Source organism: Myotis nattereri, assembly GCF_964212035.1.
Source record: "Myotis nattereri genome assembly, chromosome: 7".
Lineage (NCBI taxonomy): Eukaryota > Metazoa > Chordata > Mammalia > Chiroptera > Vespertilionidae > Myotis > Myotis nattereri.
In genome coordinates this window covers 9143619-9171133 of record NC_138082.1, presented here as the reverse complement: position 1 = coordinate 9171133, position 27515 = coordinate 9143619, and the positions used below count along the sequence as shown (strand labels likewise).

Here is a 27515-nt window from a genome sequence, read left to right as displayed (position 1 = left end):
TTGGACCATAAAACTCCAGTTAAGCTGAGCCAGACCAGAAGAGCTACCTAGCAGCTGACCCACAGAATCAGAAGAAATACTATTTGTTGTCTTAATCCACTAAGTTTTAAAAAATATATTTATGTTTATTGATTTCAGAGAGGAAGCGAGAGATAGAAACATCAATGATGAGAGAGAATCATTGATCGGCTGTTTCTTGCACGCTCCCCCACTGGGGATCGATCCTGCAAACCAGGCATGTGTCCTTGGCCAGAATCGGACCTGGGACCCTTCAGTCCACAAGTGGACACTCTCTCCACTGAGGCAAAGCAACTAGGGCTTAATCCACTAAGTTTTGATTGACTTGTTGCACAGTAAAAGCTTACTGATACATAGACTATATACTTTCATTGAATCTTACAAGCTAATGTAATGCTGTATGTAGGTGCTCACTATATATTTGAACCATTGATGGCAGAGTTTTGTAAGGGGATTCTGACTGATTACCTACCTCTTCAGGGAGTAAGTTACATTGAGATGCCACAGCAGTTATGTAAGCTTCAACTACCACTGAAACCTCGGGAAAGCCAAATCCTCGAAAGGCAGTGTTGGATGGCAAGTTTGTTTTGCAAGCCCTACCCCGGCACCGGTAGTTAGGAATATGATATGCATTTTCAGATTTCAGCACAACGAACTCTATCACCTGAATGAAAACAAAACCGAACTTCACATCTATCAAACATTCAAAATCGGTTATCAAATTCTATCTCTAACACAAACCCTTCACAGAATTTTGTCTAATTTGTATGACAAATATCCATGCAAATAAAGTGTAGCACAACAACTCAACGGGTAACCTATGGGGAGGGCATAGTCAGTCCTTATTTACCAACTCAGACTCATCAGGGGTGCATCCACCATTGATATAATATTGAACGTCGGCAGCTTTGATCACACCGTTGTTCATGAATCCAATCTGCAAAGTGATATGACAAAACCATTTTCTCAGCAGTTCTTTACAACCAGATCCTGCTGTACACAAACGCATCCAACTGCATGTGTCAGTCCATACCCAGCTTATGAACATGATTTGATGTGACAGTCATCAGAGGAACCCTGAGGATGGTGCCCAGGGCAACCATGGGATCCCAACAGAAAGTTCTGATTGGGTTTGGGTAGCATCCAAATACCCCTTGCAGTCAGCATGGAATTTAGTAGTTGTTTTATGATTGATTGGTTGTCCCTGGACAATATTTTCAGCAGTCTCCTAAAATTTTTCTCTCACTCACTTTGTATTTTCCGAGGAGTGGGTGGCGGCCAGCAGTTATCAGCATGTCATCACCACGTTCTAGAACAAACCGGATTGGGCGGCCAGTCCTGTAGGAAATGACTCTGTTAATACGCTGGGTGCTTCATAAAGGTGTAGAAACATGGAGCTGGCGAAAGGGGACTGGACATAACCTAACTTAGTGGTTTTCCATGGGGGCAGTAACATACCTTAAACAACATTTTGGAAGTTTGTGGGGACATTAAAACATAACAAAACAAACAAACACAAAAATAAAAACTCCTATTAATGTTATCCTGATTTAGTCATGTCTGAGAATTTTGATGTTGAAATAATACATTATTTACTTATGTTACTTTCCTTTTATTTCTTTTTTATATGACATTAAGACATTGTATGAGGATTTTGCAATTGTGTGAATTAGTAGGTTATGTTATGATGATGTTCATTTTGGATATTAAAATGGGCATTAAAACACTTGCCAGAGGGGAATGCTGAGGTTGAAAGGATTGAGAACCAATCAATACTCTGTTGAGTTCTGCCCCCCTTTCATGCAGACTCCCCATCATAAGGTGCCCGTGGAGGACCCAGCTGGCTTCAGAGGGGATGCTCCCCGTGCCTGCACCTCTGCTCACAGGACAGGCTTTGTTATGGTTGGAAAGCGCCAGTGAACTGTGATGTTCAGTGTTTCTCTTTGCAGCGATAGCCTGGGGTAAGTGACGTTTATCCTGAACATACTTAATGAACTCTGATACGCAAGAGGTTCGCAAAAAGTCATGGCTATTCCCACTCCTAATGTGTCTGGTTATCCCATCTGGATGATGTCGGGCTAAGTGAACATTCCCAGGCAGCAGCCGACCCTGCTGTGTTTCATCACAAAATGTTTCCCTTGTAAGGTTGGGGCTTTGACCTGCCCTCCATTCAGCCACCATAGCTTGATTTATTTTAACAATATATTATATTATATTATATTATATTATATTATATTATATTATATTAATTATATTTATATTTTTTAAAATCCTCACCTGAAGATATTTTCCATTGATTTTTAAAAAATATATATTTAGCCAAAACCGGTTTGGCTCAGTGGATAGAGCGTCGGCATGCGGACTGAAGAGTCCCAGGTTCGATTCCGGTCAAGGGCATGTACCTGGGTTGCGGGCACATCCCCAGTAGGAGTGTGCAGGAGGCGGCTGATCGATGTTTCTCTCCCATGGATGTTTCTAACTCTCTATGTCTCTCTCCCTTCCTCTCTGTAAAAAAACAATAAAATATATTAAAAAAAAATGTATTTTTTTATTGATTTTTTACAGAGAGGAAGGGAGAGAGAGAGAGAGAGTTAGAAACATCGATGAGAGAGAAACAATTATCAGCCGCCTCCTGCACATCTCCCCCTGGGGATGTGCCCGAAACCCAGGTACATGCCCTGGACCGGAATCGAACCTGGGACCCTTCAGTCCACAGGCCGAAGCTCTATCCACTGAGCCAAACCGGTTTCAGCACCATTGATTTCTTTTTAGAGAGAGTGGATAAGAGAAGGAAAGACAGAGAGAAATATCGATGTGAGAGAAACACATCGATTAGTTGCCTCCTGCACGTGCCAGGACCAGGGTCTGGGGCCAGGGAAGAGCCTGCAACCGAGGTACGTGCCCTTGATCAGAATTGAACCCAGGACTCTTTGGTCTGCAGGCCCATGCTCTATTCACTGAACCAAACTGGCTAGGGCTATTTTAACAATTTAAAACAAACATTTTAATGATTGAAAGTCAATGCAGTTCATGAGGAAGTAATATATAGTTATGTGTGGGCAACCAGTCAACATCTATAGTGATTGCATTTATTCCACACAACTATCTTGTGAACCAGGTAGATACTACTTTCTCCACTTTACCGGGGAGTATACTGAGGCGCCTTGCCTATGGTGATCCTGACAGTTGGAGAGTGGGTAGAGCAGTGTCCCTTCACCCTCAGGCTAACCACATCCCTTGGAAGTGACAGCCTGTGACGAATGGAATGAACCCTGGGGTGGGTGCAGGACTGGAAGGACGTGGGTGGCACCTGTCCAGCTAGGAGTTCTGACATTAATAGCTGGCACTGCGACTCTTACTTGTTGGCGGCCACAGCACTGACAGCTCCCAGCAGGGAGGGCTTGGTCGATTTCCCCCCAAATGCTCCTCCGGTTCTTTTCATGTGGCAGGCGACTCTATTCCTTGGGATGTTAAGTGCTGTAGCCACAAATTCCTGAAAGAGACAAACCTCTGACGTCACAAAGTGCGATTTAATAGGACATTTCCTCATCCATGTACTTCCCCTCTGCATAGGAAAAGACAATCAGTAATTCAACACATACAGCATTTACAGAACTGTGAAACCATCATCACAATCCAATTTTAGAATATTTTAAGTATCCCCAAAGAAACCTTGTATCTATTAAGCAGCCACTTCCAAACTCCCCCTAACCTCAACTCCCTCGAATGCCCCACCACTAGGCAACTACTAATCTGCTTTCTGTCTCTACAGATTCGCCTGTTTAGAACATTTCATATACATGGAATAATATAAGGGTGGCCTTTTGTGACTGGCTTCTTTCACTTCACATTATGTTTCCAAGGTTCATCCATGTTGTAGCATGTATCAGTACTCCATTCTTTTTTTTTTTTTAAATTTTTTACCCAAGGATGTACTTTTATTGATTTTAGAGAAAGAGGAAGGAAGAGAAAGAGAGAGAGAAACATTGATGAGAAAGAGAAACATCCATCAGTTGCCTCCCATACGTGCCAAAACGGGAATCGAACCAGCAACCTTTTCAGTATATAGAACGATGCTCCAACCTACTGAGGAACCCAGCCAGGGCAACTCCATTTTTTTTATGGCTGAATAATATTCCATTGAATTGAAAAAACTAAGATGGCGGCATAGGTAAATACCGGGAAATTGCTGCCTCCCACAACAACTTCAAAAATACAACGAAAAGACAAAACGGACATCATCCAGAACTACTGGAAGGCTGGCTGAGTGGAAATTCTACAACTAGAAGGAAAGAAAAGCACACTGAGAGCCAGAGGAGCTGCGGAAGTAAAGTGCCGAGGTACGGAGGCTCGCGCGCGCAGAAAGGGGCTGGCACCTGAGGATGCGGCTGTCTTTTTGAATCGGGAGGGAGTCGCAAGCTCCGGACTGCTTTGAACTCTGGTTCCGGGAAGCCTCTGGGGACCCAGGACTCATACAGGGAGAAACTGGACTGTCTGGCAGCAGGCAGAACTCTGAACTTGAGGGCGGCTTTCCCTCAGAGGTACTTGCAGCAATTATCCAGACATTGAGACGCGCGGCCCCTTAGGGCAGGGCTGAGGATCTGCCATAGCAGCTTGCTCGGCCCTTTGATTCCCTGAGACCCCACCCCACCCAGGCTTCAGCAGAGGCTTTTGCATATGAATGCCCCGCCCCTTTGCAACCTGAAAATTACCTAAAAAATTGCAGCTGGGCCAGACTGACCCAGAACTTCCAAGAGAAGGCCCAAGGCCCCACAGAAGCTTGCTTCATAGCTGGGCCTCATCAGGGCACCTCCAAACTCCAAAAAAGGAAGGGGAATCTGCAGTTCTCTTCGTAGCTCCTGCTGGGTAACCTCAGGCCGAGGCTAAATTAGCACCTCCTTAGATCCAAGAGCCAGTGTACCCAGTTGTCAGAGGGGGACCATCCGGATTACAACTCCTCAGATCCATAAGGAACACACTCAGGGGGCAGACTCAAGTGAGCACCAAAGCCCCACTGAAGCAAGTCTTGCCCCAGAAGGGTGTCTTCAGCACAGAAGTTCTCCCACTGCAGACAAAGCTGATTCTCACTGCCAATTGGCCTGGAGGTCAATTCCTCCCAGTGATCCTACAACAATCAAGGCATAACTACAACAAGACTGTGCACAGAGCCCACAAAGGGGTGCACCAAGAGTGTCCACCTCAGGTAACTGGGGAGGCTGAGCCATTGGGCCCTACAGGACACCTAGCACACAAAACCACTCTACCAACACAGGGAAGCATAAAAAATGTGGAGACAAAGAAACAGGTCACAAATGAAAGAAATGGAGGAAAGGAAATGACTGGATATAGAGTTCAAAACCACGTTTATAAGGTTTTTCAAGAATTTTATGGAAACCGCCGATAAATTTAGTGAGACCCTGGAGGATATGAAAAAAGACCAATTAGAAATTAAGCATACACTGACTGAAATAAAGAATAATATACAGAGATCCAACAGCAGACAAGAGGATCCCAAGAATCAAGTCAAAGATTCGAAATACAAAGAAACAAAAAATACCCAACTGAAAAAGAAAAAAGAAAAAAGATTCCAAAAATATGAAGATAGTGTAAGGAGCCTCTGGGACAACTTCAAGCATACCAACATCAGAATTATAGGGGTACCAGAAGAAGAGAGAGGGCAAGATATTGAAAACCTATTTGAAGAAATAATGACAGAAAACTTCCCCTACCTGGTGAAAGAAATAGACTTACAAGTCCAGGAAGCGCAGAGAACCCCAAACAAAAGGAATCCAAAGAGGACCACACCAAGACACATCATAATTAAAATGCCAAGAACAAAAGACAAAGAGAATCTTAAAAGCAGCAAGAGAAAGAAAGTCAGTTACCTACAAGGGAGTACCCATACGACTGTCAGCTGATTTCTCAACAGAAACCATGCAGGCCAGAAGAGAGCGGCAAGAAATATTCAAAGTGATGAATGCCAAGAACCTACAACCAAGATTACTTTATCCAGCAAAGCTATCATTCAGAATAGAAGGTCAGATAAAGAGCTTCACAGATAAGAAAAACCTAAAGGAGTTCATCACCGCCAAACCAGCATTATATGAAATGCTGAAAGGTATTCTTTAAGAAGAGGAAGAAGAAAGGAACTCTTACCATTTGCCACAGCATGGATGGAACTGGAGAGCGGATAAATACCACATGATCTCCTCATTTGTGGAATATAATGAACAACATAAACTGATGAAGAAGGACTGATCCAGAGACGGAGAGGCATTGATTAGACTGTCGGGCCTTGGAGGGAAGGTAGGGGAGGGTGGGGTAAGGGGAAAGATCAACCAAAGGACTTATATGCAAGCATATAGGCATAACCAATGGACATGGACAACAGGGGGTTGAGGGCATGAGCGGGGGGGTAGGGGGTAACTTGGGGATAAGGACACATATGTAATAATCAATAAAAAATATATTAAAAAATATTCTATTGAATTGATATATCACATATTTTATCCCTTTATTAGCTGATGGGCTATGGCATTGTTTCTACTTTTGCCTACTGTGAAAATGCTGCTATGAACATTCATGTACAAGTTTTGTGGGGACATGTGTTTTCATTTCCCTTGGGTAGGTACCTAGTTGTGGAACTGCTGGGTGATGTGGTCACCCTATTTTTAACATCCCGAGAGACCGCCAAGCTGTTTTCCAAAGTGCCATTTCTCATGGCCACCAGCAATGGGTGAAGGTTCTAATTTCCTGCATCCTCGCTAACACTTGCTACTGTCTGTCCTTTTAAGTATAGCTGTTCTAGGGGGTGTGATGCGGTATTGCTGTGGGTTTTGAATTGAATTTCCTACTAATGATGCTCAACATCTTTTCACGTGCTTATTAGTCATTCATAGACTTTCTTTGGAGAAATGTCCGTCCAAGTCCTTGCTGAGCCTGCTTTTGATACTGCCCCAGGCTCTGGGCGGTGAGCTGTGAGTACTAGTGCCCTGGGAAATGCCTGCAGTTATGGAGCTGACTCCCTGTATCCCAGGTAGATAGGAATGCTGACCGCCCTAGCTGGTGTGGCTCAGTGGATAGAGTATCAGCCTGTAGACTGAAGGGTCCCAGGTTCGATTCCGGTCAAGGACACATGCCTGGATTGCAGGCTTGATCCCTAATGGGGGCCATGCAGGAGGCAGCCAATCAATGATTCTCATCATTGATATTTCTATCTCTCTCCCTTTCCCTTCCTCCCTGAAATGAATTAAAAAATATAAAAAATTATAATATTCCTCGTGACCTTACACATTATCCATTCAGAGCCCAGAGACACATACTGTCTACAAAAAGAGACCTCAGAGGTCATCTTTGTCACCTTCCTCAATTTACACAAAAAGATATTGATTCCCAGTGACTTGTGGGAGGTCACATAGCTGCTAGGGGCAAATCACACATCCCCACACCCTTCTGCCCAGTTCCACACGTGCACCTCTGGACACTGCGGCACACCCCAGCCCAGCTTCAGTCCCCTGCCCTTTCATTTCGCCTCGAATGGCATTTGGTAGTTTCCTCCTCTCGTTGAGCCTACCCACTCCTTTAAGACCTCAAGATACCAACTCACTGTGCTCTCTTCCAGGAAGCCCCCAGCTTTTCCCTTCAGGGATGCTTGTAATTGCTCCTCCCCGTGTCATTATTTAAGTATTCCCCTGTGCCTAGCACTGTGCTCGGACCTACAACTCTGCATGTCAGAAGAAAGGAAGGTCAGGGGATTTTCTTTGCTTGCATAGGGGTGGTGGTGGTGGTGGCCATGCTATATAACTCAGCTGCTAGAGCAGGACTGGAATTCACATACTACTGAGCTGGGCTGAAATATCTTGGAAATATGACCAATGTACACGTGAACCAGAAAGACGCAAGAACGTTTATAGAGAGAGAACCAGCATCCATCAACCATGAGGAAAATGTAAATACACATGTACATTTTACACCATCAATTGTTATTAGGGAAAGGGGAACTTTGCCCTATATTTTGGAAGGGAGCAAAAGTTTCTGATCTCTTTAAAAGGTCTGCCCACTTTTCCTCATTTAGGGAAATTTCTGCCCACCTCCTCCATTATGGACGCTAGCTCGAGTCAAGTGTGCAGGGAGTCTGAGACGGGGAGTGGGAACAATCAAAACGCCTCCAAAGAGGAATGCCTGGTTGTATGGGCCTCACGCCACAGTCATCTGGAGTCTCAATTTCCAAAGATATCCTGTTACCTGCACGTGGTTGGGAAACTGCGTTCCAAGGTGTAACACCATTTCTTTATCTTCTTCTTTTGGGATAGCCAGGATAGTTTGTGTTTCCATGTAAAAATGCTCCTGTCCTTCCACGTGGATCTCACCTGTGAAGCATGAACACAGGACAATGTTTGCCTGAAAGTCCCTCCCTGGAGGCTCTCAGTGGGGTTTGGTTTATAAAGGGCAGGTCACTTCAGCTTATGGAGAACTGGACTTTATACATTTGCTTAAACCACTTTTCCTCATTAACCTTCACTGTGCCCAGCCAGCTGGGTGACCAGGGCTAATTCAGTCCCCTTCTCTTGGGCTCGGTTCCTTGTCTGTCTAGTGGGTGGTGAGATCCATGATGTGTTGGACTTGAGTGCACAGCCGAACCTGGCCACATATCCAGTTTCTGTCATCTCTTTGCTCAGTGAGTTTGGCTATGTATTAAAGCCTCAGTCAGTCCTTGATCTGTAAAGTGTGGGTAATAATACGCACCTCAATTAGGTAACATTAGAATAATTGAGTCACACTGAGGGTAAGCAGCTTGCCAAAGGACACGAAGGTTTAAAATGGTAGAACTGGCTCTAGCTGGTTTGGCTCAGTGGATAGAGCATCGGCGTGTGGACTGAAGGGTCCCAGGTTTGATTCTAGTCAAGGGCACATGCCCGGGTTGCGGGCTTAATCCCCAGCAGGGGGGTGTGCAGGAGGCAGCCGATCAATGAGTCTCTCTCATCATTGATGCTTCTATCTCTCCCTCTCCCTTCCTCTCTGAAATAAATAAAAATATATTTTAAAATAAATAAATAAGTAAATCTATAATAATAAAAGTGTAATATGCTAATTAGACTGGACATCCTTCCGGATGAATCCCCGGCTTCCCCCCAGCCCTCAGAGCCCCTTGCATGAATTTCGTGCATGGGGCCTCTAGTAAATAAATAAATAAAATGGCAGACCTGTTCCCAGCAGTTTTACGGCCGTTTCTTACTGGTTTATCTGAGATTTTGGGCTTGGTTAAAACATCCTTATCATTTTGTAGGCTGTGCCAAGACAGGCATTTGGCTCTAGCTAAAATTTACTTTGAAACCAGCCAAAACATTCCTGTGTAGTTAAAATAAGTGAATTGCTTTTCCAAGAGTCAAAGAATTTTTGGAAATTATTTCTTGGGACAATAGAATGTGAGTCCTCCCAAAAAGCCCTCCCCCAAAACCTTTGTTTTTAGCATACCATATACTGACTTTCATCTAAATTCAAGCAACGACATCATTTTTACATATGCTAGGTATTGCTCTCAGGCATAGCAAATTACAGATAATGAATTCCTTTAATCATCATACCAATCCTGTGAAGCAGGTATATTAGAAAACTGAGGTAAGAAAAAGTTAAGTAAGTTGCCCAAGGCCACACAGCCGGTAAATAACAGAGGTGGGATGCAAGCCCAGGCAATCTGACTCTAGGATCCACATTCTAACTGCACCCTTTCTCTATGTTGGTATACTCTGTAATTCTTAGTCATTTCCACCCAAATTCCAAATTCCCTTCATATTTCAAATTTTCCATTTGTGCTAAAATTTGGACTCCCATAATGGCCAAAATCCTAAATGACAAAGGGCTAGCACCTGAGACTCTGTTGCTCTTAGGGTGAGTATAAAAATGAAAAGAAAATATATCACTGTGATTAAGAGCAAGGACCTGTGGGTCATGTAGTCTTGGGCTCCAGTCCTGGCTCTATTATAAACGGAATATGAGGTCTCAGTCAATTACCTAACTTTTCTAAGCATCAGTTTCTTTATCTGTAAAATGGAGCTACCAGTATATGTTCCTTCTCAGAATTGTTCTGCTTGAATATTAAATTGTAAGCAGAAAATACTTGGGAGCTTAAAATAGTTTTTAGAATACTCATTTCTCAGAGTTTTTGTCATTATTAAATAATATAATACATGTGATATGCTTAGCATGGTGTTGCCATAGTTTGTGTTTATCTAGATCAGTGGTTCTCAACCTTCCTAAAGCCGCGACCCTTTAGTGCAGTTCTTCATGTTGTGGTGACCCCCAATTTCATTGTTACAAATTGAACATAATTAAAGCATAGTGATTAATCACAAAAACAATATGTAATTATATATGTGTTTTCCGATGGTCTTAGACTAGATTAGCAGCTGAGCCCTGGTCAGTGTGAAAGGGTCGTTCGACCCTCAAAGGGGTCGCGACCCACAGGTTGAGAACCGCTGATCTAGATGCACAGAAGTAAAGAATAGGGCTTGCTTAAGGCAAAGATAACATTTTTTCCTAAGGATGTTATATGCCTGGACTGTAACTACTCACCATGTGAGGAATTTATGATCAGATCACCCTGTGAGGTTACTTTTGGTTACACTTGTTATGGCATCTCCTTTTGGACCACAATAGTGTGTTTAGAAACATTATTCATAATAGTCCCAAGCTGAAACCAACTGAACTGTCCATGAACAGTAGAACAGAAACATAAATTGTGGAATATCTATACAATAGAATGCTCCGGAACAATGAAAAAGAACTACTGATCTATGCACCAATACGGTGAACTTCCCACACATAATGTTGATGAAAAGAGGTAAACACAGAAAAAGTTACACTCTAGTTTCCGTTTATATGAAGTGCAAAACAGGTGAACTCATCTACAGTGACCACAGCTAGAAAAAGACCTTTCAGAAGGTTGCTGACCTGGAGGGGGCGGGGCACAAGGAAGCTTTCTGGGGCGCTGGAAAGGCCCTATATCTCGATGTGGGTAGTATTTACACAGATTGCTGCATATGTAAAACTTCATCAGACTGTAAGATTATTTGTGCATTTTATTTATTTTAAATATATTTTTATTGATTTCAGAAAGGAAGGCAGGGGGAGAGAGAGATAGAAACATCAATGATGAGAGAATCATTGAAGGACTGTCTCCTGCAAGTCCCACACAGAGGATTGAACCTGCAACCGTGGCACGTGCTCTGGCTGGGAATTGAACCATAACCTCCTGGTTCATAGGTTGGTGCTCAACCACTGAACAACACCGGCCAGGACTTATTTGTGCATTTTAAATTGCAGTTTAAGTATCACATTAGGGTTGAGGAGCTCTGCCTTAGAATTTCAGTATTTCTCAAACCAATGGCCGATGTAGTCTTTATTTTCAGAAGCTTCACTTTTCTGGCCAAGACCACTTACCTTCAATGATTTGATCAACATCTTTAAAGGCTTGCTCTACATTTCCCTGCTCAATTTTCTTCTCATCAGAAAGAAATGAATTGTGCTCTAGGGCTTGCTGCAGGGGAAAAAGAAATAACAACAACAAAAAATAAGATTCTTGTTTTTATTTTATTTTTTTACATTCTAATAAGCCATTCAAACCCCAGCAAAATTCCATGCTCTGCTCTATTTGATCTTCACACACCAAGACAATTGGGTTACAATGAATTGCAGGCATTGGTGACTACTTACTAGTAGTTCTGTTCAGCACTGGGAGGAAGAGCTGGGGGGAAGAAGGATATATAAAACACAATCCTACCCTCTGGTTTGCTGACAGTAGGCAGTTTGGTGTTAGGGGCAACTTTGTGATGAGGGAGAAGATAATAGATCAAAGAGAGGCCAGGAGGAGGCGCCTGCTGGGCTGGGGATGCTCAGGGATGGCCTGTGTAGGTGACCTCAGGTGCTGAATTGGATAGGATTAGGGCAGACAGAGAAGAGACTGAAAATCATTTGAAGTTAGGAGCACCTCATAAAGCAGCAGAGGTTGAAACCCAGCTGAGGGACCAAAATGAGAACAAGGCTAGATTGGCTGGGGAGTTTTCTATCAAGAAGAAGCTGAGCCCTGGTCAGTGTGGCTCAGTTGGTTGAGTGTCGTCTAGTGCACTGATAGGTTACTGGTTCGATTCCCTGTCAGGGCACATGCCTGGGGTTGCACGCTCAATCCCCATTAGGGGGCATGCAGGAGGCAGCCAATCGATGTTTCTCTCTCTCTTTCTCTCTCTCTCTCTCTCTCTCTCTCTCTCTCTCTCTCTCTCTCTCTCTCTCTCTCATCAGTAAAAACATATTTCTTAAAAAAAGGAGCAGTTCTGCCATGGCCAGGTAGCTCAGTTGGTTAGAGCGTTGGTTTCGGGTTCAGTCCCCATTCAGGGCACATACAAGGATCAAACAACGAATGCATAAATAAGTGGAACAACAAATCAATGTCTCTTTGTTTTTCCGCTCTCTGTATAAAAATAAACAAATAATAGATAAATAAGCAGTTGGATGAACTTGAAAGATAGAGTGAGGTGGGACTATGAAAGACCTTGAGTTTTATACTGAGAACCTTATCTAAGGGGACATTGTGTTTTTTTGTTTTTGTAATAAAAAGTGATCTGATGAACTTTGTGGTTTAGAAAATTAACATGGTAGGTAGATATTTTGAGATAAAGTGGTTATTGTAGTAAATCTGACAATAAGGTGGTGAGGACTGGGCTGGAGGGTGGGAAGGGGTGAAAGTGAGAAGAGAAAAAAAGGGGCACATCTAAGAGGCATTTAAAAGATAACTGGAAAATACTTGAACTTGGCATCTGTTTGGAAAAACAGGAGAGAATCAAAGAGGATTGGGAACACTGTACCCTACTGGCCAGGTTTCATATTGCTTATGCATCTAGCCCTCCATCACACACATTTATTGCGTACCTACTATGGGTTTAGGGCTTGGCTGGGCACCAGGGATATAAGCACCATGAACATGTTCTTGCCCTCATTAACAACAACTAAAATGAAATCACAGCTAACATGTATTCAAAGCACCCCATGTCCCAGGTGCTTTTTTAAAGCACTTTATTTGGATTCTCTCATTTAAGCTTCATGATGACCTTTTGATGTAGGAACTTCCATAGTTCCCATTTCACAGAGGAAGAGGTTGAGATATGATGCATTTAAGGAACTTGTCAAACCTTCCATTTAACAGCCTGTTAAATGGCAGAGTCAGAATATGCATCTGAGTTTTCTATCTCCAGAACTTGTGCGTAAAGTAGGAAGTAGGCACGGAGATCGAGAGGACCCAAGCTGTCACTCAGTCAATGGTAACCTGCTCTGAGTGTCACAGTGCTCTGGACTTTCTCACAGACTCCTTTTGTATGTGAGGGCATAAGGACCTTCCTCTGGTGCTGCTTGTCTATATTCTCAGGCCAGGCATTGGCAAGAGGCCTTTCGAGGAGACATGGACACAGGAAGGAATGGGTCTCCAGGCAGGAAAATTCTCAGTATCATGTCTCAACTTGGAGATGACACTGAGTAAAGCATAGATGAAGCCCAGGTTGTACTATTCTGTGACTCTGAGGATTGGATTCTGCCACAAGTACATCACCCTAGTCATTCTTGGAGAAACAAAGCAGCTCAAATACCTCTATTGTGATAATCCGAGGTTCTATGTCTTCATAAGCGATCCTCACTTTCCTAGCGGCGTCTTTCGCATGGACATAGGTATCAGCAGCCACGGTGCAGACGATCTGACCCACGCAAATTACCTGCAGAAAAGTCGCATGTTCAATGTAATTGGTTGAAACATAGAATCACAAAAAGGATTTACTGTTCCCAGGTTCTTACATTTATCCCCGGGGTTCTTGTGAACAAAAGAAAGATTATTTCCTGCCTATGGGGATACATTTAAAACAATGGCTTGAGTGGGACTTAGGGGGTTCAGAATTGGATGCAGAACTTGATTATGTCTGGCCTAGGACTGTCCTCAGCTGCATTCCTCACTGTTACGAAATCACTCGCGGGGATCCAGCCATCCTGAAATTCCGAAAGTTCTGTTGGTTCTCATAATGGCCGATGCTTTTATTGATTCTGGGACTTTTTTTTTTTTTTAATATATTTTATTGACTTTCCACAGACAGGAAGGGAGAGGAACAGAGAGCCAGAAACATCGATGAGAGAGAAACATCGACCAGCCGCCTCCTGCACACCCCCCACCGGGGATGTGTCCGCAACCAAGGCACATGCCCCTGACTGGAATCGAACCCGGGACCCCCGAGTCCACAGGCCGACGCTCCATCCACTGAGCCAAACCGGTCAGGGCGCTTCTGGGACTTTTATGAATTTTTTTTTAAGAAGTCTTCCTTGAGCACAATTATGGTTTTAATGAGAATCTCAAGAGAGTCCACAATTGAAAACGAGGTGGAGTCCTTGGTTCTCTGAAAGTCTTTGTGATATGGCATTTTCCACAAAGTATTTGAATCCTAAGCCACATACAAATTACACACCTCGTTCTGTGCATAGAGAACCTCTCCATTATGGTTATTATCTCCCGGGACATCCTCTGCTGTTATCACATCAACAACACCGGGAAGTGCCAGGGCTTCTGAAACATCAATTGCTCTAGGAGAGAACATGTAAAAGTACACATTAGAGTTGCAGGGGTAAGTTCAGGGTACGTTATACATGATTCCGCCAACACTGGGGAAAAGTGCAATGGGCCTCATAACTACATCATGGACAATACATTGGTATTCTGACTCTTGGCCATAGGCTTTTTCATAACTATGCTTTAAAAATGAATGATTCCCATCCAGAAGAGGAAATACTTTTAATTGACTTACATATACAGTAAGCTCTCAGTCTAAGTATAAAATTATTAATGCATTTCAGTAACTTTTATAGAGACAGATTTTATTTCCTTACATGATCTTTGCATGAGCTCTGGTGCTGGTAACTACCGCCAGGAAGAGTTCTTGGGCGACAGGGGGCATGTCATCAACGTACACGGCTTCCCCAGTGGCATGTTTAATGGCTGACTGGTGCATCATGGGGTGGCCGACTGGATCTTGAGGAGGTTGGTGGGGATTCACACACTGTTCATGAAAAAAGCCTGTTATTTTACTGCCAGACATTCTCATGCACTGAACATTGGGTCTGTTATATTTGGATTACTTACAAGTCAAAGAAAACTACGGGCAACTGGTTATCTCTAGCTATGAGTCAGAGTTAATAAATATCCACTGAGTATTATGGCAAGGAATATATTCTTGGTTAGAGGCTCTAACCAACTCCTCCCCCCGACCCCTCCCACACACAAGATGACATTGTTCCTGCCCTCAAGGATTCTACAACCTTGTTGAGGAATCAGAACACATACATTTACATAATGTGATCAATTTCATAGAGTAATAAAGCATAATTTACACAGCTAATATGGTGTAAGGAAAACACAGTTTCCTGGGAGATTCGGGGTGGCTCTTATAAAGCAGAGAGAACATCCTAGAAGCAGTAAATATGTTGAGTGAGGTTTTAAAAAAAGGACCAACAGTGGCCAAGAAAAGGAGAAAATTTTAAGTAAAAAAGCTGGAAATAGTAAAGAAGAGAGATTCAAAATCAAATTCCTTGTGTAGTCTTGAATGAAAACATAAACGCTAAAACAAGCAAGTTGTGTGTGGGTGACACTGGGTCACATCAGCAGGTTTCAGTAGACTTTATCTTAACATGTAACACAAAATATGGTTATTGAAAAGGGGGAAATACATGCGTAACTCATACATCTGAATGAGTAAGCCTATTAGAAAGCAAAAACCCTACCCACCAACCTGGAACATCTGAAGTCCTCTGGGTGTTCCTATGGGGAAATTGTCTACAGCACTCATGAAATTTTCTGGGATGTCAGGAAACTTCTGGGGATCCTAGAAAGAAGATTACTTGACATTCAATTTTACAATCTGAGTGACTAGCTTGGAAACATTTGTAGAAGTATTTCAGATATTAGATGCCAGTTCTGCGGGGAGAGCCCTGAGCTTCAAGTTCCCTAGGCTGGTAGCAGTTATTTGAAGAATCACTACATCTACTTATGTGCACAGAAAAGTGAATGCTTTTTCCAGGAAGGGAAGAACTCCCTTCATGACCAGTTCTCCTTTTTGAACGAGTGGAAGTATGTATATACTTCTAAATTGATCTGTGCTTTCAAATCCAAGCCAACCTCCTGGGCATGTACCTCAAAGAAACAACTGAGGGAGTAGGCAAAGATGACTTGCGAGTTATCTACAACGGTGCCCAATTACAGACTATTTGTGCCAGTGAAGAAACTAGAATTAAACTAAACACCCAAGAACAAGGAAATGGCTATACAAATTATGGTATATCCATAAGATACAGTATTCTGCAGTCATTAAAAATAATTTTGTAGAAGTGTACTTATTGACATTGAAAAATGCTCATGAAATACAATTATGTGAAAAAACTTGTGTACAGTATGATTCCACTTTTTCAATTTAAAAATATAAAAGTATGTATTCATATGTTAATTGTAGGATTACTGGATTAGAGTTGTTTTTTTTTAAATTTTGTTTCTCTGCATTTTGAATTCTTCTATGATAGAATATATAACATAATAGAGGAGATTAAAAATGGCGGCAGAGTAGGAGGATGCTGCATGATCATGCTCCCAGGAACAAGCTGGAATTACAACTGAAATATGAGAAGGCTTCCTGAATAATCAGCGGAAAACTCACAGGAGAGAACCCTGATACCCAAGGACCAAAGGTGGAGCTGGCTTAGAGACTGGTAGGAGGGGCAGAGATGTGACCCACAGAGGGGAACTGAAATCCCAGAGAGATATCTCAGCAGGTGGTGGAGTGGGGGAGGTGCCACTGAGAATTCTGGGATCTAATCCTGGAGCTGGGCTCCCCAGCAGAGAGCACCAAACTGAGGAAGGTATCCACATAACATCAAGCTGTGAAAAGCAGTGGGGTGCTGTCTGCCAGGGAGTGGCAGCTGAAAGTTCAGGCACCCTCTTAAAGGGCCAAGGCACAAACATTCCTTGTGGAGCCACCCATCTTGTGCTCTGACAGAGGGAGGGTGAAGTGGACTGGAGCTGTGAGAGAAGAAGCCAGCACTGGGGACTCGGGGGACAGAGCTCAGAAGGCAGACACCCCAAGTCTCCTGGGCCCAGTCATTCCCTCACACAGCCACATAGACATCTGCCTTGCCTGGGGAGATAGACATCTGCCTTGCATGGCAGAGATAGACATCTGCCTTGTCTGAGGGGAAGACAGTTGACACACCCTATTGGAAAACACCTTGCCCTGAGGCTCCTTAAGAGATTAAAAGTAACAATTCGAAGGAGTAGCAGCTGCTTGTGTAGCCCGCCCCTATCCCAGAAACTGCAGCCTCCTGATCACCACACCCTCTGTCTGAGGAACAGCAGCTGTATGTGAAGCTCCCCCCACCAGCCAGAGGAGCCACCACAACTGTGAACAGCACCCACCAGAGGAGCTGCTACCAACTGAGGAGCAGCTGCTACCACAACTGCCCGAGGAGCAACTGCAGCCCAAGGAGCCACTGCCACCCAAGGAGCAGCCACTGAATGACTCAACATCTAGATATGGCGGTACGATCAAACATGGGTAGACAAAGAAACCCCCAAAGGAAAGAAAAGGAGGACGTGCCAGAAAAGCAGCTAAGTGAAACAGAGGCATGCAACATGACAGAAAAAGAATTCAGATTAAGGGTCCCAGAGTGCATAAACCGGATGGAGGAAAATATCAACAACTTATGCAAGAAGCAAGAAGAAACAGATGAAAAAATCAATAAATTATGTAAGAACCAAGAAAAAATGAAGAGTGATATAGCTGAAGTAAAAAACACCATTGAAAGTTTCAACAGTAGACTAGGAGAAGCGGAGGACCAAATTAGCGAATTAGAAGACAGGGAAACAAAACACACCCAAACTGAACAGCAATTGGAGAAAAAAATTAAAAGACAGGAGGAGAGCCTAAGGGAGCTATGGGACAACATGAAACAAAACAACATACGAATAATAGGGGTGCCAGAACAACAGGAAGAGGAACAAGACTTAGAAAACCTATTTGAAGAAATAATATCAGAAAACTTCCCAGAGGTGGGGAAGAAAAGAATCACACAAGCACAGAGAGTCCCAAACAAGGTGAACCCAAAAAGACCCACACCAAGACACATCATAATCACCATGGCAAATGTTCAGGACAAAGAGAGAATCTTACAGACTGCAAGAGAGAGACGGAAAGTTACATCTAATGGGATCTCCCATTAGATTATCAAATGATTTCTCAACAGAAACACATCAGGCCAGAAAAGAATGGACAGAAATTTACAAAGTGATGCAAAGCAAAGGACTGAATCCAAGAATACTCTATCCAGCAAGGCTATCATTCAAAATTGAAGGGGAAATAAGAAGCTTCACAGACAAAAAAAGGCTAAGGGAGTTTATCACCACCAAGCCAGCAATCCAAGAAATGCTAAAGGGACTGGTGTAAAAAGAAGAAATAAAAAGCTCAGAAAGAAAACAGCCACACAAAAAAAGAAATGGCTACAAACAAGTACCTTTCAATAATAACTTTAAATGTAAACGGACTAAATGCTCCAAACAAAAGACATTGAGTGGCTGAATGGATAAAAAAACATGATCCATACATTTGCTGTCTACAAGAGACTCACCTCAGAAGATGGGACTCACACAGACTGAAAGTGAAGGGATGGAAAAATATCTTTCAGGCAAATGGAAATGAAAAAAAAGCTGGGGTAGCAATACTTATATCAGACAAAATAGACCTCAAAGTGAAGGCTATAACAAGAGATAAGGAAGGCCACTTCATAATACTAAAGGGATCAATACAACAAGAAGATGTAACCCTGATAAACATATATGCACCCAATGCAGGAGTACCCAAATACATAAAAAAAAAAAACTCCTGGAAGATATCAAAGGAGAGATCGACAACAATACAATCATAGTAGGAGACTTTAATACACCACTGACATCACTGGATAAATCCTCTAGACAAACAATCAGCAAAGATACAGCAATCCTAAATGACTCACTAGATCAGATGGACTTAATTGACATCTTCAGAACACTTCACCCCAAAGCCACAAAATATACGTTCTTTTCAAGTGCTCATGGTACATCTTCAAAAATCGACCACATATTGGGTCACAAACAAAGTCTCCCCAAATTCAAGAAGATTGAAATCATACCAAGCATCTTCTCAGACCATGATGGCATAATATTAGAAATAAACTACAATAAAAACAACCCAAAATACTCAAACACTTCGAAGCTGAAAAGCATATTATTAAATATTGATTGGGTTACCAATGAGATCAAAGAAGAAATTAAAAACATCCTGGAAACTATTGACAATGAAAACATAACAATCCAAAACCTATGGGACACAATGAAAGCAATCCTGAGAGGGAAGTTTATAGCTCTACAGGCCTATCTCAAAAAACAAGAAAAAATGATAGTAAATCATCTAACTCTACAACTCAAAGAATTAGAAAGTGAGCAACAAGAAAAGCCCAGAGTGAGCACAAAGAAGGAGATAATAAAGATTAGAGCAGAAATAAATGACATAGAGACCAAAAAAACAATACAGAAAATCAATGAAACCAAGAGCTGGTTCTTTGAAAGGATAAACAAGATTGACAAACCTCTAGCCAGGCTCACCAAGAAGCAAAGAGAGAGGACCCAAATAAACAAAATCAGAAATGATAGAGGCGAAAGAACAACAGACCCCATAGAAATACAAATGATTGTTAAACAATACTATGGACAACTCTACTCCAACAAATTAGACAACCTGGAGGAAATGGACATATTCTTAGAAAAAAAAAACAGTCCAAAACTCAATCAGGAAGAATCTAAAAATCTCAATAGGCCAATAACTATGGAAGAAACTGAAACAGTCATCAAAAAACTTCCAGCAAACAAAAGCCTAGGACCAGACGGCTTCACAGGGGAGTTTTACCAAACATTCAAGGAAGAACTAAAACCTATCCTCCTCAGACTACTACAAAAAATCCAAGAGGAAGGAACACTTCCAAGCTCATTCTATGAAGCCAGCAACACCCTAATACCAAAACCAGTTAAAGACAACACAATGAAAGAGAATTACAGGCCAATATCCCTCATGAACATAGATGCCAAAATCCTCAACAAAATCCTAGCAAATCGGATCCAGCAGTACATCAAAAAGATCATACACCATGACCAAGTAGGATTTATCCCAGGGATGCAAGGATGGAACAACATCCGCAAATCAATAAACGTGATACATCACATAAACAAATTGAAAGAAAAAAACCACATAGTCATATCAATTGATGCAGAAAAAGCATTTGACAAAATCCAACACCCATTTTTGATAAAAACTCTCAGCAAGGTGGGAATAGAAGGATCATACCTCAACATAATAAAAGCCATATATGACAAGCCCACAGCCAACATCATACTCAATGGACAAAAACTAACACCATTTCCCCTAAGAACAGGAACAAGACAGGGATGCTCACTCTCACCACTTCTGTTCAACATAGTACTAGAAGTATTAGCCATTGCAATTAGACAAGAAGAAGAAAGAAAAGGCATCCAAATTGGAAAAGAGGAAGAAAACTGTCCTTATTTGCAGATGACATGATATTATACATACAAAACCCTAAAGACTCCATCAAAAAACTACTAGACTTAATACATGAATTGGGAAATGTAGCAGGATACAAAATTAACCCCAAGAAATCTAAGGCATTTCTATACACCAATAGTGAACTTTCAGAAAGAGAGACTAAAAAACAATCCCATTTACCATCATACCAAAAAAATTAAGCTACCTAGGAATAAACTTAACTAAAGAGGTAAAAGACCTCTACTCAGAAAACTACAGGATGTTGAAAAAAGAGATAGGGGAAGACATAAACAGATGGAAGAACATACCGTGTTCATGGATTGGTAGAATCAACATCATTAAAATGTCCATACTACCCAAAGCAATCTATAAATTCAACGCACTTCCCATTAAAATATCAACGGCATATTTCACAGATCTAGAATGAACTCTCCAAAAATTCATCTGGAATAAAAAATGACCCCGAATAGCTGCAGCAATCCTGAGAAAGAACAAAGTCGGTGGGATCTCAATACCAGATATCATGCTGTATTAAAAAGACACTGTTCTCAAAACTGCCTGGTACTGGCACAAGAACAGACATATGGATCAATGGAATAGAATAGAGAGCCCAGAAATTGGCCCGAACCAATATGCTCAATTAATATTTGACAAAGGAGGCAAGAACATACAATGGAGCCAAGATAGTCTCTTCAATAAATGGTGTTGGGAAAATTGGACAGATATATGCAAGAAAATGAAACTAGACCACCAACTTACACCATACACAAAAATAAACTCAAAATGGATAAAGGACTTAAATGTACAACGAGAAACCATAAAAATTCTAGAAGAATCCAAGGCAACAAAATCTGAGACATATGCCGAAGCAATTTCTTCACTGATATAGCTCCTAGGGCACTTGAAACTAAAGAGAAAATGAACAAATGGGACTACATCAAAATAAAAAGCTTCTGCACAGCAAAAGAAACCATCAACAAAACAACAAGAAAGCCCACTGCATGTAAAAACATATTTGCCAATGTCATATCTGATAAGGGCCTAATCTCCAAAATTTATAGGGAACTCATACAACTTAACAAAAGGAAGATAAACAATCCAATCAAAAAATGGGCAAAGGACCTAAATAGATACCTTTCAAAAGAGGACATTCAGAAAGCCAAGAGACATATGAAAACATGCTCAAAGTCACTAATCATCCGAGAGATGCAAATCAAAACAACAATGAGGTAACATCTCACACCTGTCAGACTGGCTATCATCAACAAATCAACAAACGACAAGTGCTGGAGAGGATGTGGAGAAAAAGGAACACTCGTGCACTGCTGGTGGGAATGCAGACTGGTGCAGCCACTATGGAAGACAGTATGGAGTTTCCTCAAAAAACTAAAAATGGAACTCCCATTTGACCCTGTGATCCCACTTCTAGGAATATATCCCAAGAAACCAGAAACACCAGTCAGAAAGGATATATGCACCCCTATGTTCATAGCAGCACAATTCACCATAGCTAAGATCTGGAAACAGCCTAAGTGCCCATCAGTGGATGAATGGAGTAGAAAACTGTGGTACATCTACACGATGGAATACTATGCTGTTCCAAAAAAGAAGGAACTCTTACCATTTGCAGCAGCATGGATGGAACTGGAGAGCATTATGCTAAGTGAAATAAGCCAGTCAATGAAGGAAAAACACCACATGATCTCACTCACTCATGGATAATAAAGACCATTATAAACTTATGAACAATAATAGATACAGAGGCAGAGCTGCCTCAAAGTGATTGTCAAACTGCAGCAGGAAAGCCGGGGAGGGTTGGGGGACAGGAGGAGAGGGTAAGAGATCAACCGAAGGACTTGTATGCATGCATGTAAACATAACCAATGGACATAAGACACTGGGGGGTAGGGGAGGCTGGAGGATTTTTAAAGGCGGGAAAAAAGGAGACATATGTAATAATCTTTGTAATACTTTAAGCAATAATACAATAAAAAAGAATATGTAACATAATAGAACATGTAATATTTTAGAGAATATATGATAATATATAATAGATAGAAAATAAAAACATATATTTAATAGATTACATACAGTAATATATTAGATATATACTGATTACATATTAATATACTGAAATATGATATAACACCTAATAGGGTATATAATAAAACATAATAGGATATGATAATACTAATAATAAATAATGTTAATAAAATAATAGTATAAAGGCTAACTGAACTAAGAGAGTAAAATTTTCAGGCATAAAAGAAATGTGGATATAGTCATGTATCTGACATTTTTGAGTCAGTTCATGAGTTATTAAGAGGACACTCAGTTATGGGCCATATTTTGAGAAACTGCTGTGGAAGTCATTTTAAACTAGGCTAGAAAACAAAAAAAAAGTTAAAAAATTAGAAACAATCTAAATGTCTAAAAATAAAGAATAGACCAAATATTGGTACATTTCTCCATAAACATGACATGCAAACTTATGTCATAATGTCACTGAAAAATATTTAATGACACTGAGAGATGTTTACATTACAAAGTGAAATAAGCAACCAGTTCTATTGGTGTATATATGTGGCATATATACATACACATCCATAAAGAAGGTTTTAGAAGGATACATACCAAAATATTAATAGTGGCTAGCTATGGTGATAGGATTACAAATGCTTTTTCCTCTTTTCTGGCTTATTCACATTTTCTAAATATTAAAGTTGGGTTATTAAAATTTTTTTATTAAAAAATAGGGAAAGATGTTATGATTTACTAACTGAAGGTTTTTTGTGACAGCAGGTCAACTTGCATGCATATTAGTATTTGTTATACAAATTATAGGGCAAATAGATTACCAAGATTGTCCCCTTCTCAGCCCAATAGTGAAGGAGAAGGGAAGGAGAGGAACAAAGAAGAGCGAGAAGGGCCCCATACTCAGTGCCATTGATGGATATCAAAACCTTTCAGGGAAAGTCCTTCATGTTCAGACCCCCACTCAGAATGTCAAGGTGCCCAGAGACTCAGAGAAGTCATTTACCATTTTATTCAGTCCTCGCCTCACTTTGAGGTAGAATTTGAAGAGTAAGCTGATCATGAGGGTTCGCTTATATTCTACCATGCCACCCTCAGCTCCTGGCGGAATGTAAATCTCATGCAGGACCAATCGGCATGCATCGCTCAGCATGTGGTCATCCCATTGCCTAGTAGGGAAGAATGCAAACATTCCACAGATGAGGCGAAGACATACTAAACTGATAGAACAAGGGAAGATGGGGAGCAATCTGTATCCATCTTTGAAGTCGACACAACATATCCATAAATATTTCACCTGCTTTATTTAGAATCTGATGCAGTGAGAGAAACATCGATGTGAGGGAGAAACATCGATCAGTTGCCTCCTGAATGTGCCCCAACTGGGGATTGAACCCACAATCTAGGTATGTACCCTGACTGGGAATCGAGCCCAGAGCCTTTTGGTGTATGGGATGATGCTTCAACCAACCGAGCCACCCGGCCAGAGTGTGATGAGAATTTTAAAGATCTACTCTCTTAACAACGTTTAAATACAAATTACAGTATTATTAACTACTAGAGGCCTGGTGCATGAATTCGTGCACCAGTGAGGTGCCTCAGCCTGGCCTGCGTGATCAGGCTGAAACCAGCTCTCTGACATCCCCCGAGGGGTCCCGTATTGCAAGAGGCTGCAAGCCAGGGCGAGGGACCCCACTGGTGCATGATTGGGGCCAGGGAGGGATTCGGGAAGTTGGCCAGCTGGGTAGGGACTGTGGGAAGGCTCCAGGGTGCGTCTGGCCCATCTCACTCAGTCCCAATTGGCTGGACCCCAGCAGCAAGCTAACCTACTGGTTGGAGCATCTCCCCCCTGGTGGCCAGTGCACGTCATAGTGATTGGTCAACCAGATGACTATCTGCCACCTGGTGATCAGTGCACATCATAGTGACTGGTTGACTGTCTTCCCCCTGATGGCCAGTGTACGTCATAGGGAGCAGTTGAGTGGCCTTAGCATATCATTAGCATATTATGCTTTGATTGGTTCACCAGACAACCGGACACTTAGCATATTAGGCTTTTATTACATAGGATCGTCACCATGCTATACATTAAATTCCCGTGAATTATTCATTTTATAGCTGGAAGTTTGTACTTTTCAACCCCCTTCTTCCATTTGTGCCCTCTTTCACCACCACCCCCCCACCATCTGGTGTAGCCATCAATCTGTTCTCCGTATTGAGAGAGACGAGAGGAAGGCCATTTAACCTTTTGGAATATTTCATCTTCTTTATGTGGTTTAAGGAAATTTTCAGATATCTTAGAACACAGTATTGGAAATGTTTACTTACTGTGTAGGTTAATTTAAAGGGAAAATTTGAAGGTTATATCTACTTTTATTAATTTGTGCAGTAATCTTATTACAGAAACAACAACAAAAATTACTGTACCTTGAAATATGTTGGTTTTGGGGTGACTTTCATTTTCCTTATCCTATTTTTTTGACAGCAATTAAATTTTTTAAATGAATATATAGCTATATTTTATAATCAGAAAAAAAACCTCCAAGTGCTACTTTCAGTAAAATAGGAAGGCCTGGGTTCTATGTTCCGGACATGCTGTGACCTACCTCCCGATGAGCTGCTTGCAGGTTTGGTTTGCAGAGACCACAGTGGGGCCAACACGCCCATAGAATATTTTAAGATCCTTGATTGTGTCTGTGCCATCTTCAAACTTCACACTCATCCCGGCATTGACAATGGCAAAGGCATTCTCCTGGCGCTGGGCCAGCCGCAGTCCCGACACAAAGTGCCACTAGAGGAATAAGGACACATATGTAATACCTTAATCTAGTGGTCAGCAAACTGCGGCTCTGCAAATCGCGGCTTGCGAGCCACATGCGGCTCTTTGGCCCCTTGAGTGTGGCTCTTCCATAAAATACCGGCTCTTCCACAAAATACTGACTTCTGCACATGGGCCACAAAGTTTCAATCGCACTGTACGTGCGCGCCCGCACGTTTTGGTATTTTGTGGAAGAGCCACACTCAAGGAGCCAAAGAGCCGCATGTGGCTCGCGAGCCACGGTTTGCCGACCACGGCAGAAAAAGATTACACTCAGAAAGGTTCGTGCTTGTCTCTACTGTGTGACAAGCAGGGCAGTTAGGTGATTATTAATAATAAAAAGGACCCTGCTAATGGACTGGAATTCTCACTGTTGTTAACTGTTGAGCTGACGGTATGTGAGCAATGGCCCGTGTGTTTTACCTACTAGTATGGTAATATTTAATCCTCACAGTAACTGTACTCATTTCCAATGTACTGATGAGGAAACTGAGAGGTTAAGTAACTTACACAAGGTCACACAGTAAGTGGCAGAGCTGGGGTTCAAACCCAAGCCGTCTGGCTTCAGAGTCTATGCTGATCTACTTTCAACTCCAAGTCACCTCACTTGGCTTTGGGCAAATGACTTAAACTGTTTGGGTCTTAATTTTCTTTAAAAGGAGAAGGTTGGGTTTGATCAGATGGTGCCTCAAGGGATGAGGGGAGGATCCAGAGGTGGGGTGTCTCTCAGAGCAAACTACCAAACCTTCACTTTTAACTAGTTTGGTGTTCTATGTAAATTTCATTTGCAGAAAGAATTCTACTGCTAAAAAAAAAAATAAAAGCTTGAAAACTACAGCACTAAATGGCTTCCAGTGTTTTTCAGGTTTAAATTTGTCATTTTAGGTTAAATTTCATGATTAGCGTTAAATATTAGAGTGACAAAATGGGAGAACATCTCTTTGTGTGGCCAGTATCTTGGTGGGGGTGGGGGAGAAGCTAACCCTACCACCACGGACCCTGTCAAGGATAAAACATTTTTGATTTGGAAAGCAAAGGTGATAAGGAAGTGCTGGAGATACTTGTCACATTTACTCTACTGTACTGACTGGGGGGACTTTCCATTCCTGCTGCCACCACCCTCATTACCTTCTCCCACCTGAATTGTTGCATTAGCCTCCTAACTATTCATTCAACCTTCAGTCTACCCTCCAACCAATTTTTCCTCAATCTTTCCAGTGGATTGATATTCTTAAAATACCACTTTTCATTAAGATTTTACCTTGCTTGAAAGTCTTCTGAGGTGGTTGTCTGCTAGAACATGTACCAACTCCTTGATGAAGCAATAGATGTGGGGCCCCAGCTCCCATCCAGTCTCATTTTATGGGGCTCCTCCAGCTGCTATTCATGTGAACCCACATCCTCATGCTGTCCTCTCACCTGGAATGACCACCCTCTTCTCTCCACTGACCTATGCTTCCCTTCCCTTTTGAATAACACAGGGGAGGACTCTCAGTTACACAGGAACCACCCCAGCTTTTTGTCCACTCATGTCCTGTTTCCTATCTCAAGCCATTCCTCTGAGATTTACAGACCTTGGTAGAAAGGACACTGTGTCTTATACATCAGCGTGGTGTCTCCTTGATTTAGCCCAATGCCTGGCTTTAAATTTTATTTAAAGTATTTGGTTAACAAATGTTGGTTGACTTGGAAGTCTTTTATAGTAATGAACTTCCAGTTCACCAGGAACTTAAGGGAGGTGATATTGGCAATAGTTTGCCTCGGTGTTGGCCAAAATGCATATTTATCTGAAACTAAAAATTCAGCTGCTCACACAAAAGCTCTCCTTCTTGCAGAGAGAAGGCCCACAGATATGTTTTCCTTTTAATTTATTTTAAAAACAAAAGAAAAAATGAATATAGTAACAATGAATATGGAACACTGGGTTATATTCATCTTTGTAATAACACTAGAGGCTCAATGCATTCGTGCAAGAGTAGGCCTTCCTT

The 27515-nt window shown here is 41.8% G+C and overlaps 1 protein-coding gene across 1 annotated transcript in view; it reads right to left on the bottom strand.

Moving 5' to 3' along the window:
* Positions 1-27515, bottom strand: part of LOC308522653 (aldehyde oxidase 4-like) — a gene marked incomplete at both ends in the record, with an annotated part of 72771 nt that overhangs the window by 17610 nt on the left and 27646 nt on the right. The window contains 12 exons of the mRNA XM_081096137.1: positions 491-682; positions 869-955; positions 1269-1356; positions 3378-3511; positions 8263-8387; positions 11458-11554; positions 13650-13772; positions 14511-14625; positions 14929-15098; positions 15828-15920; positions 23716-23878; positions 25316-25500. Coding sequence (XP_080952263.1) covers positions 491-682; positions 869-955; positions 1269-1356; positions 3378-3511; positions 8263-8387; positions 11458-11554; positions 13650-13772; positions 14511-14625; positions 14929-15098; positions 15828-15920; positions 23716-23878; positions 25316-25500 — 1572 coding nt within the window. The remainder of the gene's footprint in view (positions 1-490; positions 683-868; positions 956-1268; positions 1357-3377; positions 3512-8262; positions 8388-11457; positions 11555-13649; positions 13773-14510; positions 14626-14928; positions 15099-15827; positions 15921-23715; positions 23879-25315; positions 25501-27515) is intronic.